Source organism: Emys orbicularis, chromosome 9, assembly GCF_028017835.1.
Source record: "Emys orbicularis isolate rEmyOrb1 chromosome 9, rEmyOrb1.hap1, whole genome shotgun sequence".
In the NCBI taxonomy this organism is placed as follows: domain Eukaryota; kingdom Metazoa; phylum Chordata; order Testudines; family Emydidae; genus Emys; species Emys orbicularis.
The window spans coordinates 27,834,812-27,852,069 of NC_088691.1; the positions used below are offsets into that span (position 1 = coordinate 27,834,812).

General features: G+C 39.4%; 1 protein-coding gene across 1 annotated transcript in view; it reads right to left on the bottom strand.

Annotated features, from left to right (window-relative positions):
- The window catches only part of BRWD3 (bromodomain and WD repeat domain containing 3), an 83,873-nt gene that overhangs the window by 44,642 nt on the left and 21,973 nt on the right, over positions 1-17,258 (bottom strand). Inside the window, exons 8-13 of the mRNA XM_065411275.1 lie at positions 15,022-15,243; positions 13,289-13,389; positions 12,312-12,382; positions 9,947-10,047; positions 8,139-8,179; positions 2,381-2,485 (exon numbers count right to left, since the gene is read on the bottom strand). Coding sequence (XP_065267347.1) covers positions 2,381-2,485; positions 8,139-8,179; positions 9,947-10,047; positions 12,312-12,382; positions 13,289-13,389; positions 15,022-15,243 — 641 coding nt within the window. The remainder of the gene's footprint in view (positions 1-2,380; positions 2,486-8,138; positions 8,180-9,946; positions 10,048-12,311; positions 12,383-13,288; positions 13,390-15,021; positions 15,244-17,258) is intronic.

Consider the following 17,258-nt stretch of genomic DNA (forward strand, 5'->3'; position numbering starts at 1 on the left):
ATTTTGTTGTGGTGGAAGCAGGATACAGGAAATATTAAATACATCTGACATTAACCTTAATCCTTCACTTCTCTATTTGAGTAAACCAGCTCTTACTATTATTAAACATTTACACTGCAGCAGCACTTACAGGCTGCAACCAGCTTCAGCTCCATTGTGTTAGGTGCTGTACAAACATATAATGAATGACAGACCTTGCCCCAAGGAGCTTACAATTGAGGTAGGAAGAATTTTTCTCTCTTTAGTCTTAAAATAAATTTTTGTTTTGAAACTGTGGAAATTTGAGAGATGCATGCACATCCATGCAATTTATAAACATTTGGAATTCATAACATATTTACAAAACTGCGGAAAAGTTGGTTTATATTGAAAGATTTTCACTCTCTTTGAAAAGCTGAAGTAGTTTCACTTCCTTTTCTATGTAACAGATCATTCTTTTTCCTAGAAAATTAATCATTTCCCCCTTTTTCCCGTAGGCACTTTTTTTTTTTTTTTTAAAACACCCACCACTGTTATTTGCTATAGTAAACTCCATCACGAATACCTACTGGTTAAATAAATCTAAATTATAGTTAGATGGCCACCTTAAAGATGTTTAGTGCTACACATGTAACTTTTGAGAGATACATATATATTTTCTGAAACAGCAGAGGGAAATGGACAGAATTGTCCAGCAGGTCTTTTCCATCTCTATTTTCTATGCCTGTGTTTGTTCTAATACTGGGCTACTTATTGAAGTCATTTGAAGAACAAGCAAAAAAACCCACCCTAAAAATTAAAAACCCAACCAGCATATCAAATCTTACATCATGTTGCATCTCCAAAAAAAATAATGTTAAGAAACACTATGAAAACATTCAGATAAAAGTCTTATAACCATATTAGATGAAACAATAAAGAAATCCCAAAATATATTTTAAAAGGGACAGAATATGGAAAAAAATAAAAGAACAAAGTTCAGACCTTTCAGCATTTTTCTGCTCTCTGCCATTTGTTTTCAACTATATAAGACGATTTCCAGAATGACCTCACACCCTTTTACTGAAAACATTAATTCACTAGCATTCTAACTGTAATTGCAGAAAATCTTCACTATACATTAATGACGGGGTGATCCATGAAAAATTATTGAATTCATATGATTCAACACCAAGATGAATCACAGGATGTACTTCGTTTATTTTTGTCAATTCTTAGTTTAGTTTTAATGTTTATTATAATACTTCATAGTATATAATAAATATAATATGGCATATTTTGTAAAAAATAAAGAACTCTTTGGAATTTAAGGCCACACTACAGCAACTACAATTGAATCTTCACTGATAGGTGGGAGAAACCACACTTTTTTTGTGCGTCTTATAAAATGTGCAGCTCAAACTGCACACAAGCGAGGTTCCACTACAGCAGAGGTGGGCAAACTACGGCCCGCGGGCTGGACCGTCCTGCCCAGCCGTTGAGCCCCCGGCCCCTCCCCTGCTGCTTTGCCGCCACGCGGGCAGCGCTCTGGGCGGCGCGGTTGCACGCTCCTGCCAAGCAGCGCGGCAGCGTGTCTGGCTCCGGCCAGGGGGCCGGGGGGCTGGATAAGGGGCGGGGGGGTCCGTCAGGGGACAGGGAGCAGGGGGTTGTTGGATGGGGCGGAGGTTCGGGGACGGAGGAGGAGCGGTCGGGGGCTGGGGAACAGGGGGGGTTGGATAAGTGTGGGAGTCCCGGGGGGGCTGTCGGGGGCGGGGGTGTGGATAGGGATCAGGAGACGGGGATCGGGGGGGTTGGATAGGTGTAGGAGTCCCGGGGAGCCTGTCAGGGGGCGGGGGTGTGGAAGTCAGGGGACAGGGAGCAGGAGGGGTTGGATAGGGGGTGGGATCCCGGGGGGGCGGTTAGGGGACAAGGAGCAGGGGGGGTTGGATGGGTCAGAGGTTCTGAGGGGGTGGGAAGTGGGAGGAGGCGGATAGGGGGTGGGGGCCAGGCTGTTTGGGGAGGCACAGACTTCCCTACCCTGCCCTCCATACAGTTTTGCAAAGCCAATGTGGCCCTCGGGCCAAAAAGTTTGCCCACCCCTGCACTACAGCTTCTTTCCTAGAGAGAGAGACTATTCAACATTCTAGTTTCTTATGTTAAATAGGAAGAATGTGCCATCCATGAGAGCAATGAAACTGCTGAGTAGATATGTTAACAGATTAATTTCAAAGTTAATTAAAATGTTCAGAAGAATTGTCATTTAATGGACAAGGACACAGCACTTTCAATACACATCAGACTACATGCACAGAGATTAATTCAAAATATAAAATACAACATTTTTCAAATTAGTTGCTGGAAAGGTTTTGTTCTTACACATAGATGATGACACAATATAAATTACTGTTTTGCTTTCTTTTACCCTGTCATTTTAGTAGCCATATCCAGGACTATACTCTTCCATTCCTGCTGCTGGTATTGCCATATTCTTGCTGTTCCATCTCTGCTCCCACTGACAAATCTTAAGCTGTAGACAAATGTGGAAAAAATAAGTCACGTAATTTGTCAGCATCAAAGCCAGAGAATATTTAATCTTTCTTTCTATTTTGTTTGTACATCTCTGTTCCAGAGTGTAATGAGAAAACAATGAGTTTATATATTTTCTATTAGATATTGTACACAAGATTAATTACAGTTACAGCTAGCAGATGGCCTTGGAGCGAATTCAATGTTGTATTTCATATAAGCTGCACTTTCTCTTTTTAACGACATCAGTGAATCCCTTGAAACAGTTTATAATGGCAGCAGAAAAGAAAATATATGGCCAGGTTCTACTATAAATTATACTGTATTAACATTTGTACAGATTATGCCCAAATCTGCCAATGAATAGTGCTGTTTGTGAAGATGAATGTACACAGCTTTATTTTTCAAGCTATTTTAGGTTAAAATGTTAAATATTTAATAAAATGACACTCACCTACATAAAACTGTCATGGTCATCAATGAAACAATATTTAGTTTTTCTTGTCATAGAGAAATTCCCCAAGTATTGTACATTTAATTCAAGGATGCCCAGCACAATTTTTTTACTCTTAAGAAAAAAAAATTCACCTGAAGCTTTCCGTGTAAAAATGCAAGCCTACACAATTATATTTTAATAAGTGATAGTTTCTTTTTTTTAAAGTTTAATTCTTACTGTAACGGAGAAAGAAGGGAAAAAACCACCTATAAATACACTTATGCTAGGTTCTTCCTTTACTTTGACTTTATTTTCTTTCAAGGACTTTTCATTACTCCTATAATCTAAACAGGGGGTTGTGGATTTTATATTAAAAGCATCAATATAATAGGCTGAGTGGGGAACTTGCAAGTGTCTAAGTGACTTAGGACTTTCAAGGAGACTTTTACACCTACATCACTTAGGCCAGATCTGCATTAGGAGCACTTTGCTGGTATAACTATACCAGCTCGCTACACAGGCAAAGCACTCCTACGGTCTACATAGTTTATACTGGCAAAAAGGGCACAGTTCTGCCAGTATAAATTACAGTAGGAGCTTTTGCTGGCACAGCCACGTTGGTCAGAAATCACACCTCTTCACACCCCTGACCGACAGAGCCTTGCCAGCAAAGATCTGTAGTGCAGAGCTGGACTTAGGAACTTTTGAAAATTCTACCATGGGCCTTTTGGTTTTATTCTCTAACTCTCCTCCAGTGTTTATCTTCTAGATCAAAAGGTCTTGCAGGTAGGGACAGCGTATATATTAGTTTTCTGCAGAGTGCCAGCGACATTGTCAGAGGACAGCAAACAAATGTGAATAAAACATACCAAAGGAATGATAGCCAAGATATTAAGGTTTTAAATCCTGGTCCTGCAAAAGTGGAGCCAGTAGAAGGCTGGGGGTTTAGAGAGCAGATGCTGCATACGTACATTAACTACTTTACTTATTGTAATATGGATCCACAATAGAGTACACAGGGTAATATTCTTACTAAAAATCTGTACCGGCATTCATAATAATTCATGCCAGACACACAAGAGGTATTTCAGTTTGGGAAATATTAAGACTGCTACACAATATTAAACTCTATTAATATAGTTCCTCCACACAATGACACTTGGGGAAAAAAGTGTACATAAACGACCAAAAAAATGTGGAAAGAATACTAAGCAACACATGGAGCATCTGTAGTCTTGTGGGAAAAATTGGACTGTAGTGCTCTCTGCTGCTGATTACAAGGAGAACAATTAACTGAGAGCTGCTTTTAGGTAAGTTTCAATATATCTGAAATGGGAGGGATGAAATATGCTTTTGTTTTAAATGAATTGTTATCTATTTTATAAACAGATGTAATCTGACATTTGTACATGAAGATAAACTGCATCTCCCACTTCTCTTGAAGAGTGGTCCTCTGCTTTGTCCTTTACATACAAACCAACACAAATCCCAGAGCCAAAAACATGGGGGACGGGGAGTTTCCTGGCTACCCCTACACAGTACATCTTTCCTTACAGAACCTCCCAAAAGTTGAGATCAGCTAAGGTGCTTCATTGAACAGCACGTACATCTAAATATATGGGGACGGGAGGCAGCATGTTTGTAACTAAAAACGTGCTTCTCTTGCATGATTTTCAGAACTCTGTTTTGCTGAACTTCAAGGCATGGGAAAGGACTATTTGCTTACTCAAGCCATTGCCCAAGATAGGCCTGACAGAAGAAATCAGACGTCAAGGAATTAGGTCAGTTAGTAGCGGTTGCTGTTCTTGTCTTCTAGTAGCATATCAGCACTTTTATCCGTTTGGAAAGTGTTTTAAAATATGCCAACTATTCGCTTAAAAAAAAAAATTAAAAAAAAAAAACAAAACACGAATGGAAATGCCCCCAAGAAGCCTATGCAATGGGGGCATATTTTTCTATTAAATCAGATACAAAAATAAAATAGCCCTCTTAATCCCAATATCTCTCTTACAGAAGTGAAATCAGTACATGATCGGGTCAGGACAAAAAGGGAGCCTTAGTTCTTAATTTCCTTTCTTTTGTTAAATATGAAATGCTAAATTAACAAAAATTTAGAGTCTAAATTAAATTAATTGCCTTCCCACACCATCTTTAAAAAACAAACAACAAAGGGAAAAAGGGGGAAATAAAACTGCCTTTTCATTCAGTATCACACTGGGTTCATGAGTTCTTTTGGCCAGCTGCACTGTTGATTGCATCACTAGGATGTTGATCCAAGCACATTTCTTTTGAAAAGAAAGAATTTTGCATTGTGCCTAAATGCAAAGGGAGGATTGTGCAATGAATAGTGGGGGAAGAGGACACAAGTAGCCTCCTCTTTTGTGTCTCAATGTAGGAAATGGGAAAAATACAGCTCATCTGAATTCAAGAACTACATTAACAAAGCACTACTGCCAGTGGTAGCTTCTCCAAATAGGGGCTGTGGTCATGGCCTCACCTCTTCTGAAATAGCCATCAAAGCTGGCTGACCGTTGCAAGGTTGGTACAATAACCACTCTCCTTGTGCTCTCTGGAGTTCCAGGAAGCATTGACCCTGCTTTCTGTAAGAAACATCGTTGCTCTAAGGCAGTGGTTCTTAACCTTTACTGCAGCCTGCACCCCTTTGGTTCTCAAAATATGTTCTCGCACCCCTTATCAAAAATCGTTGAAGTAGGTCAGTTCTTTAAACCTAGATATATTTTTTGTTTGTATATTACAGTAATCGTTAAAAGAAAGTATAATGTTAATAAATACATAGGTTTGATGAAACAAAGTAGTTGTACTTACATGCCTGTGCTTAATTTGTGTTTTTGATGATTTACCTTCTAAAAAAATCTGACATGTCTCGCACCCCCAGAAAGGGTATCTTGCACCCCCAGGTTAAGAACCACTGCTCTAAGGGTATTAGTCTGCACTAAAGCAAACAAAACCCCCAGAACTTGCACATTTTTAAAAACTTGCTCTAATGTGACTAAAGCCACAGAGTTGACAATCTAGATGAAATGTTTTAACCTGATGCAATTTCCAGCTGAAAAGTTATTAATGTTAGGAGATATACAGAAACCTAGGCTTACTGGCACAGTTGGTCCTACTAGAATTACAAAAAATACAGACATGTCACTCAATGTGAACCTAATCCTACAAGGCATGGAGCACCTCCCATGAGATGCTTAGAACCCTCAATTCCTGTTAAACTCAACGAAGACTGAGGGTGCTAAGCACTTTGCAGCAGCACAGCCCTCTAAAGTATGATGTCAAGTTTACTTAGTGGGTAACCTGTGTCTCCATGATAATTCTACCGTTTTTGTTAATCTTTCATTTAGGGCCAGATTCCAATACCCTTAGTCGTGTGGAATAGTATCACATTCCATGAGTATGATGTTCATCTTAATAAAGAGATGACTCAGGGGGGTGGAGGGGATGTGATAGAGATTTATAAAATCATGCATGATGTGGAGAAAGTGAACAGGGAAGTGTTATTTACCCCTTCACAAAATACAAGAACCAGGCGTCACCCAATGAATTAACAGGCAGCAGGTTTAAAACAAACATAAGGAAATATTTCTTCACACAATGCACAGTCAAGCTGTGGAATTATTTGCCAGGGGGTGTGGTGAAGGCCAAAAGCTCAACTGGGTTTAAAAAAAAAAAAAAAAAAAGAGAAATGGATAAGTTCATGAAGGATAGGTCCATTAATGTCTATTAGCCAAGCTGGTCAGGGACACAATCCCTTCTTCTGGGTACCCCTAAACTTCAGACTGCCATAAGCGGGAACTGGACGACAGAGGATGGATCATTTGATAATTGCCCAGTTCTGTTCATTCCTTCTGAAGCATCTGGAACCAGCCACTGTCGGAAGACAGGATACTGCACTAGATGGACTGTTGTTCTGACCCAGCATGCCCATTTTTATTGTCTTATGTAATCCCACTGTACTCAATAACGCTACTTGCGGAGTACAAGTCTACTAAACAGAAATAAGGATACGGAACTGAGCACCTGATTTGTTTTTTCTAAACCATAAAAAAAAAAAAAAAAAGAACTTACTATTTTTAGTGGTTTACTCCTGAGGGAATTCTGTGCCACCACGCAATGCAGAATTTGCGCAGAAATAATATTCTGCGCAGAATTTCATTTTTCCCCGCAGAATCGGTGATGCATAACTGCTGGCCACTACTAGGGGTCACTGGACCCAGCAGAGCCAGGCTCCCCAGCTTGCAGTGAGCGGAGCACCTGGCCTAGCAGGAATGGAGCCCTACGGCTCTGCACGCTCTGGCTGCTGGGCTTGATCCTCATCTGCCCGGGGACGGGAGTGGGCCTCGGAGACCCAGTTCTGGCAAAGGGTGAGGAAGGGCAGGGTTGCACCGTTTCCCCTGGCAGGACAGTAATGAAGCTGTGCAGAGCGGAGCCTGCAGCTGAGCTCGGGAGGTGTGTGTGTGTGTGTTTCTGGTCTGGGGAGCCCCACGCAGCCCCCTCCAGCATCCCCCAAATACCCTCTCCCAGTACACAGACCCCTCCTGCACCACCAAATACACCCTCCAGCATCCCCCAAACTTATCCCCCCCTCCAACTCCTCATCCCCCAGGCAGCTTCCTTTATTTGGGAACTTGAAATATAGTAACCCTATGAGAGCAGGGTGAAAAAATAAGAATTGACTAAAAGACTGGAGGCGCAGAGTTTCCCCCCAAGATGTGTCCCACTGGCACATGACACACCCAGACAGAGGCACCTGACAAAAGAACAACAGAGAAACGGGACTTGGGCAGTCGTAGAGGTTTCTTTAACTCTCTACCCCGGGGGAATCTTTTTTGTTGTCTATATTGTTGCAGACATACTTGCTGACAGGTATTTTGAAATAAATTACCAAAACAACAAACTGGCATGACTATATTGAGTTATTCTGACAAAATATGCAGAATTTTAAAATATTGTGTACAGAATTTTTAATTAATTTTTTGGCGCGGAATTCCCCAGAAGTTACACTAGGAGACATGGAATCCAGACTCGGCTCTGCCACTGGCTCGCTATATAACCTTGGACAAGTCAATTAAAATGAGAGGACCCTGTGTAAAGTATGACTACTGTTATAAAACAAAAGACTCTTTCTCAAAAAGTTGTTTGGAAAATTAAATACAACAACAACATGTCATACTGGAAAAAGCCCAGAATACATGCTTACCTGTCACCATTGTTACAGAACTGAACTGCAACTACTTTGTCCTAAAAACAAACAAACAAACAGAGCAGAAAGCATTTTGTAAGTCTGGAATTCTTTTTAGTTTTTTTAAACTAGTCAAATTGGATCTTATAGAATTTCAGAATACAGAAGTAAAAATATTTGGAGTTAAATTTCCAGAAACAAATATTACTAGACATTATGATCTATCTATACCATTAGTAAGTAGTAGTTAGTTATTGTACTGCCCTTGGAGCAGCCTGGGAAGAAAACTGGCTTAGAAAATCACAATCTCCCTACTAAACTCCTACCTGTTCTTGTGAGGGGGCGTGCTGCAAAAGATGCATATTTGTCACAGCACACACTCCCAGATGTGTTGATATAGCTATACTGCCATGAGCATGAGGTGGAATCAAGGCTGGGAGCCTGTATATTTTATGAACTCACAATAACTGGGGAATTGCTAGGACCAGAGCCTTTCTCAGCTACTGAGGCCCAGTGAGTGCCAACTCCCAAGGAGGTTGGGGAAGACTGCATTTTAGTTCAAAACCATAATGGTTGCTGGTGTTTTTGGACCGATTATTTCAGGATCTGAGATCAATTTATTCCTCAAATTTCAACCATATTCCCATTTTTGAATTGTTCAGATATAGACACATTATTACAAATTTGTTCACTATTCATATTTCTGATTACTATTTCATGCAAACAAGTGTCAGCTTATGGATTGCTCACATAACATGTTGGCCACGTGCCTTTCTTATTCACTATTCCTGACAGCTTATTTTAATCATATGGTTTTGATTCTGTTCCCTGACTGGATGACTATAATTTAAAAGAAAAATAATAATGAAGATTTATCCTGAACAAGTCCCTGATGTTTCATCCTTTCAGGAACATGCTGACAGCAATTTGCAGTTAAGAGGAGCAAGGTTGGGGCTATAAAGCAGCCAGCAGTAACCATATAGATAACATGTGATGTTAACATGCGCTGTCCAACCACTAAGCGCACTGCCAGGGCTCAATATCAAATGGGTATTAAGAAATGTTCTAATGCTGGGTTTAGCAATTTCCATTTTTTTCTATCAGCCTTCATCGAAATTCAACAGTTATAACAAAAGCCACTGAGACTCATAACTTCGTTAAAGACAGACTGATATTTAAAACATTTTTCAAAAAATGCTGTTTGTTAAAACATGAAATAAAAAAGGATTCTTAACAGTTTTCTTTCAAAATGAAACCACACTTGTATGCTCTGTTTGATTTCACACCCTAAAACCAGAACACTTGTTCTCTCTCATTACAGGCATTTCTGATCTATATCAATATTAAAGTCAGATACTTAAAAATAAAATGAAGGGGTGAGGGTGTAGTCAGGTAGTTGAGGCACTAGCGTAGGGGGTCCAGTTTTGGTTTTCTGCTTCGCCACTGACCTCCCGTGTGACCTTGGTCAGGTCACTTTGCCTTTCTGTGCCTCAGTTCCCCATCTGTAAGATGGGAATAATAGAATCATAGAACAGAATCACAGGACTGGAACAAACCTCGAGAGATCTTCTAATCCAGTCCCCGGCAGGACTAAGTATTATCATCCCTGGCAGGTGTTTGTTCAATAGCACTTCCCTACCTCATAAGTTTGTTATAAAGATTAATATATTAAAGATTGTCATGTGCTCAGATACTAAGGTACTTAAACGGCCCCCCATCACCAAAGACAGACAGAAAATTAGTCCAACAGGATTTACAAGACCAAACCTAAATACCCAGGGTGAGTTAAAAATGGAAAGAGATTTAATTTCTCTTTCAGCTCTTACCGTATGGGACTCTAACTCAGCAATTTTCTCTGGCGATTCCGAGCCCAAATAATATATTCTTATCACATGGTCAGTGCTACCTGTTGCAATGAACATGCCACCTGAGAAAGACAGTATTTTCTGTGAGAAGAAAAGCCACTAAAGGAACTAAAAACTTTGTGAGCATGGTGTTACTGCTAGAGCATAATTCACAGTTTTAAATTGAGGATTTTCAGTGGAATTAAACTTGTTCATAAACATTTAATCTTGGTTTAAATGTTTCCCTGATCTGCACCTTCTGAGACCATTTACACTTCAACGTATCTCCTTACTGCTAAAGAAGGGTTGAAATTACTGGACCTGTTACTGAACAAACAAGGATAACATTTCAAAATACAGCATTCAGTTACAGCAAGTCTACCGCAGTTCTATCAGCCAGACCAATACACAGAAATAAAAGGCAAAGAATGGTTTGCAAATCTCTAGGCCCAAATGCAGTAAAACACTTAGGACTTAAGCAAATTCTTATTGAAGTGACTTCACATGCTTGTTGAATCAGGGCCTGACAGCGTAAACTATTTTCCTGTAATGACTGTTCTCCGATGACAGTGTCACACAGAGAGTCATTATTCAGTATGGGACGCCTGACTTGTGATAGTGAAAGTGCTCTAGTGATTTCTGAAATCCTAACTTTCATGGGGGGAAATGGCACGGTTAGTGTGGACCTGAAACAGGCTAGCAATTTCAGATAAAGATAATTACAGGTAAATGATTTTGTTTCACTCTGAAGGTAAGTACCACAATAAGATATCTTCTCTCTTGCAGGCTACAAGGCTGGATCAAAACAGGGAAACAGACTATAAATCTTGAAAGACACAGCGGGACACGAAAACATACATTACCACAAAAAATGTCCCTGTGACTGAAGTGTTATTGAACCAAGTCCCTGACACTTTGGGATTAGTTTTGTTACTTATAATCTACAATATCATCTATGTTACATGACAAACTATTACACACAAAAAATGTCAAAAGAACATTATTCAGGATGCAAAGTCAAGGACCCAAAAGTTAGGAAATGCCCAAATTAAGGAGGCCTGTACAACTTTAATTCAGCACCTTGAGCATCTGCATGATGACACAGTCTAATTAACTAAATCATATACTTTTCCCCCCAGATTTGGCCCAATTTGGGCAGATTTTCACAGGGATAGCAAAAGGAACAGCTCTGACACAGAGGCCACACCCCTGCTAAATTTCAAGTCTGCGCTCCAAAGTATGGAGGGGCATGAAAGAGGTTTTCAACAAAAACGTCACCAGAATTTTTTGTACACGGGCAAAATACTGTATTTTCCCCCAGTCTCATTCTCAGAAACAGATTAACTATGTTGGCTGAAATTTAAAAACACCTAAGGACAGAAAATTTAAAGTTTAGCAAAGTTATAAGCAACAGAAAAATAAAATAGGATTTTATAATGGGAAGTGTCAGACTACCATAATAGTAGGCAGTGCTCCCAGCTCTGCCTATGATATCTATTATAGGGAACACACATGATCTTTTCAATATCAAATTGTTTTCTATCCAATTTTAAGTTCATAGAATGTTCTTTAAAAGTATAAAGATTTTAAAAAGGGAAAGGAAGGTAAAAAAAATATATTTTCTTTTGAACCACAAAATGTTGAACAAAGCCATGAACACAACAGTGGCAGGAAATACAGGCTGAGAACAACATGACTTCCCAGTTTGGAAACAGATCTTATATAAAAAATAAAATTAGAAAACCCTGGACCCTAATCCAGGAATGAGTTAAAGTTTGACTCAGAGTTTTATAACAGTACCAATGTCACCGACAGGATCTAAATAGTAATTCCTTTACATTATACTGCAATAAAGAGTTTAATATTAAGATAAATTTAAAAGGATATGGAGCTTCTTTTCTACCAGCCACCATGCTGAAGCAAAATTCCCTCTGAAGTCAATAGGAGGGATTTCTAAATATGGACTTTGTGATTTGACCATATGAAAAATTAATGCTTCCCAATTGTAGATTTCCCCACTTTCCACATGAGGGCAAAATTAACCTAATCATCTTTCCTACTGAAGAATTAGCCAATTTAAATGTACAAATTGCCACTGAATATTTAATTTAAATCACTTTGTTTCCCCCAAAAAATCTCAAATCATTAGCAAACTTTCTTCTATAGAATATCAATATATTCCCAGATATATTGTCTTCATTATTTTTCAGTAGCTACAGAGGACCAGAGATTGTTTTAAAGCTAACCTTCATTTTTTTTTTAATATCTATCTATATCTATATACACACACACACACACACACACACAAAGTAAAACTGAAGTGCTATTTCTTGACTTCTATACATACCGGAGCTGAAAGATGAACAAGATATCTGAACCCCAGGCCTGGATCTCTCAGCAAATTTCACAGGGCGATCCCTAAATGCAAGAAAATAACATGACAATTTTAATTGTATGACCTTATCTTCATGTCCCCTAAGACGAGCAGTATCAGAGTAACTCCGTGGTTAAAATTAAGGTCAGTGTTTCCATTTTAAGTTCTTTTATTACAGAATTTGTAACTTGAAGTTTGCCATCAGCTAGATACCCTTAAAATCAGTTTAATAAAAAAGTAACTCATGCTCTCTACTTTTGAGAGTTAAAAAGATCTTTTAACTTTTTAAAATTTCTTTGTTTATATTCAACAAGCCAAACACTTAAAATAGAAACTGACAAGCCACCAGCCTGTAGCATGTCATCAAACCCACACTTTTTAGGGATGAAATTCTATCTAAAGAGGTGTACATCTCCAATTAAAGTTAATGGAATTTGCATTCCTGCACATTTTAGAGAAGAATTTGGGCCTAAACATACAGGCCTTGGGCCTAAAAGTGAGGAAAACATCCCACAACTATTGCTTGCAAAGCATAGAGCAAAGAACTCAGGGACCAATCCTTTGCAGCCCTGTGGAAGTCACAGCACATGAGGAGAAAGCACACCCCCTAAGATAGCTGCAAAGGCTTATGTGGCTACCCACCCACGCCGCTTCTCAGACTCCACACTGTCCCATAGACCAGTATAGCAATCAGGCACTGGGGAATGGCATCAAGGACCCACTTGCAGATTGAGTTCTTCATTGAAAGCATCATGCCAACCAGGCAAAGGAATAAACAGCAAGGGAAACTGCTCTCTTTTCATTGATCTACCCCAAAAAGAACGCACACCTTTTCTCTACACACATCTCACTGCCCCCTCTCTGGTTCCACATGCTTCAACACTTTCTAAAATAAGTTAAAATAAATTGCTTCTTTAACTGAATGATTATAAACACCAAAATAAGCTTACTTAAATTTAATTGTATTGGCATGCCACTGCCAGAAACAGATTGCTCCATCAGCACCAGTAGAAGTGAGGTATCGGGTTATTCCTTTTCTTGCTGGAGAAAACTAAAAATACAGTTATGGCAGTTAAATAAGCTGACTTCCCTGCCCTCTTAAATACAGGTATCTTATGAAAAGAAACTACTTGCCACTGACAGTATGAACTTTCTCTGAGTGTATAAAAAGACTAACACACAGAATCTAAGCTTTCATAAAAATCAAACAAAGGAAGTGGAGCATGTGTATGTTTTGAGTAGCGAAGGCACTCACTCTGCCATGCAGAAGCTAGGAGGCTGGGAGAAGGTGAGTAGCCTAGACCTTCCTTTCTTACAGGACAAGATGAGAGAATGCTCCTCTTTTCCAGCAGCTGAGTTTTATCTGACACACATTAGCAGAGACTGATAGAAAACTGGACACTGGATCCAGTATGATCCAGGATAGCACCCTGGCAGGAATTTGAGCACCCTCCCACTTCCCAGCAGGTTGTTTTTTTGTTTTGTTTTTTTTGGGGGGGGAAAAGGGGGAATGGTACTTTTTACCAGGGTGTCACCCTGTGGCCACGGGTTTGTCTTTGGTGACACAGTCTGGATAGGAAGTTTAATGCTCTTGCAACTAAGTATCTCGTAAATTGCTTAAGCTCTGCTTATAAACAATAAAACGAATTTAAAACAGCATACTTTCTTTACAGAAATTGTAAACTTGTATAAGAATGTCACAGAAAGCTATTACAACCAGTTTTTGCATTCTGTACATGTATATAAATCTCCAAAGAAGCTACACATTTTATGATTCATTATAACATGGCAAAAAAAGTCAAATATTTTAAATGAAAACCATTAACTCGGAAGTAAAACTGACTTTCCTTGGACACAGAGTACTGAATCATCCAACAGTTACTGAATAAACTCCTGAATGAATTCTAGTTTTCAAATTATGTGTTCATATGTATGTGCTCCTTTCAACATCCACCTACATGAAATTGTATCAGTGTAAATTAGTTGTTTCCATTTATAACCCAGTAGCATAAGGCTCTGTCTGCACTATGCCTCCTCCCATATTAGGGAACTGTGTTTGAACTTGGTTTAAACATGGTGCCAACTACAACAATGTAACATGATTTCATCGGCTATTACAGACTACACTGCCACTACAGAATGGAACTGCTGGTAACGTAACGGAGGATGTAACAGCGTAAGTACTACTAGAGCAGTTTGCACACAGTGACCATGCTATTTCAGTTTTGCCCCTTATCCACACTTGCATGTGCCACACCATTGCAGTTATACTGCCCTCTGTCTACATATGCCACAGTTTCCAGCACAGCTTCCTGAAGTTCAGATTAAGATATATGCAAATCAAATGCAAGTGATCTGCAATAAAAAGCTTTTAGCAAACAGATATTTTTTGAAAAAGTAAAGCGTCCATTCAGTCACAGCCCTCTGTGCAGACTGCCGAAAGGGTGACAGTTGTGATGACAGCCTTTAGATACCTGATCACTAGGAACTACACCAATCAATGGATTTTACACAAGCCACAGAAAAGTGGTTACATGGCAACAACTTTAGGTCACTCTCAAGCTGAGGCAGATCTGAACTGCCGACTTAGATGTGAAAGAGGTCTGCTTCCCATTGTTACTCCACACCCTTCCCCACCATTTTAAAAGACACTTGGGAATCTGGAGCAAGTGTAATCCCTTACCTGTATGGACGTAATGGAAGCTGAATGGCCCTGCAGCACTGCAACTGGTGCACAGGTTCGAAGACACCATACTCTGACTACCTTATCACAGCTGCCTGCAGCCAGCAATGTGTTTTCATAGTTAACAGCCATGTCAGAAATTTCAGCTGAGTGTCCTCGCAACGTTGAAAGCAGACGACCGTCATCTGTAGCCCAAATTTTCACCAAGCAATCATCTGAGCCCTAATATTACACAAACACAAAGATTAGGCAAAGACATTTCCATATATTTTAGACAGATGAGAATCCAAAACAAAACACAACAGTCGCTGGGCCATGACTGCAAGAAATGACTACAAGAGGGCTCCAACGAACATACGAGTCTAAGCTCGTGGATGCCTTTGCAGGATCAGGACTTTAAATATTTCTTAAAGTGACAAAAATATCTGAACATGGAACACAAAGGGAAGACTACTAATGTTAATATTACCTTCTGCAATATGATCAGGTCAGCAATAACTGAGGTACATATAGGAACCTACCACATATATTTTCAACTCATTTTATTCTATATAATAAAATCATATACACATCACATTTGTGGAAATGATCCGTATTTGATAGACTAAAGACCCACATGAAGTTTCAGAGCTACGTAATAAATACATTTGTCTAAGGGGATCTCTGATCAATAATCCATCCCTACCAGGATTTATTATTCTAATATTCCAACCTTTGAGCCGTTTCGTACACCTTCAATATTTTTAAATGAAACTTCAAATGTGGAATTTCTCCAACCAAATTACACCAATCAAGGTCTTGGGATAAGACTCAGCCCTGAGCCTCTGATAGTTTTTCGATACACAACAATGTCATGGAACACCTACAGTTTACACTGACTAGCTCGCTCGCTCCGCTTCTCGCCGCCCCCATTGGCCCGGGACGGCAAACCGCGGCCAGTGGGGGCCGCGATCGGCTGAACCTGCCGTGTCAGCAGGTAAATAAAACTGGCCCGGTGCTTACCCTGGCGAGCCGCATGCCGAACGTTGCCGACCCCTGATCTAGACACTAATACCCATCAAAAAAGTCCCCGGTACAGGGGAATTCTCTGCTGGGCATTACTGTTTTGGATCCAGGTTGGCTCTGCCTCCCCAAAGCTCTGTTCAGCACAGGAGAGAATCTTGCCAGTACATTTTTAAAAGTGTAACCCAATATGCTAGCACAATTGAATATAATGTGAAGTGTAATGGGGATTTACATTTAATTCCACTTAAGTGAATAAAATTTCAGAGATAAATGTGTTACATGACTGCATGTAATTGTTGCTGGGAATACAGGCATAAAAGAGAAAGAAGATTAAAATAAAAACAGAAGGGTTTGTATTGATAACGTATATGTTTTTTCTATGGTGGGGAAAAAAGCTGCCTTTGAACATGGAAGTACAATAAAAACCTCACAAATTCAGATTTACAACTGCAAGATAAACTGTGAATTAGCAACTCTTGTGGATTAGTAAGTGAATACACACAATAAAAGGCAAGGAATAACATCACAAAATATATTTTGTTCACTTATTTTGACAGCTGCAGTTTAGTTTTATTTTTTATACTTCATAGTATGCTAATAAATGTATGAGTAGTTTTTATTTTTTAAGAAGTAGATAATCTTAATAATGAAACTTTAGTAATAAGAGACCTCACTACAGCATCTGCTATCTAGTTTTTAATAAGAGATAAGGGAAAGACTGCCAGTTTTTCAAAGCGTGTAGCTTAGCAAAATGCAGGCTAGTGAGGGACTTCTGTGGACGGTTTAAAAACAAACCAGACTCACTCAAGTAAGACACATCTGAAGTATTTCCAAACCCCAGAATATCACAGGAATCTGGCACCACTGAGCAAGAAAGCTCATAAACATAACACATATTTATTGATACAAGCCACAGAGCTTTGAGCTGTAAACAACTCTCCTATAGTTCTATGTGGGGAAGTGGATAGCTGACCAATAGTTTCAGTTGCCTGTCCACTGATGCGGTGAGCTGTTCTAAAAAATACAAAGACAAAACAAGTATACTACACAGACTCTGCGCTTGGGAAGGTGGAAATTCTGGGAGAGGTAGTGCAGAAAGAGTTGAATTTCTAAGCCTTTCATAACCTTTGTTTTTATTTCTTCCTGGATGACAAGTTCATTCTTTTAAGCCAGGAAGAGCTGTTTAGGGCATCAAGAGAAAAAAAAAATAATAACAAACATTCAGTGATCCA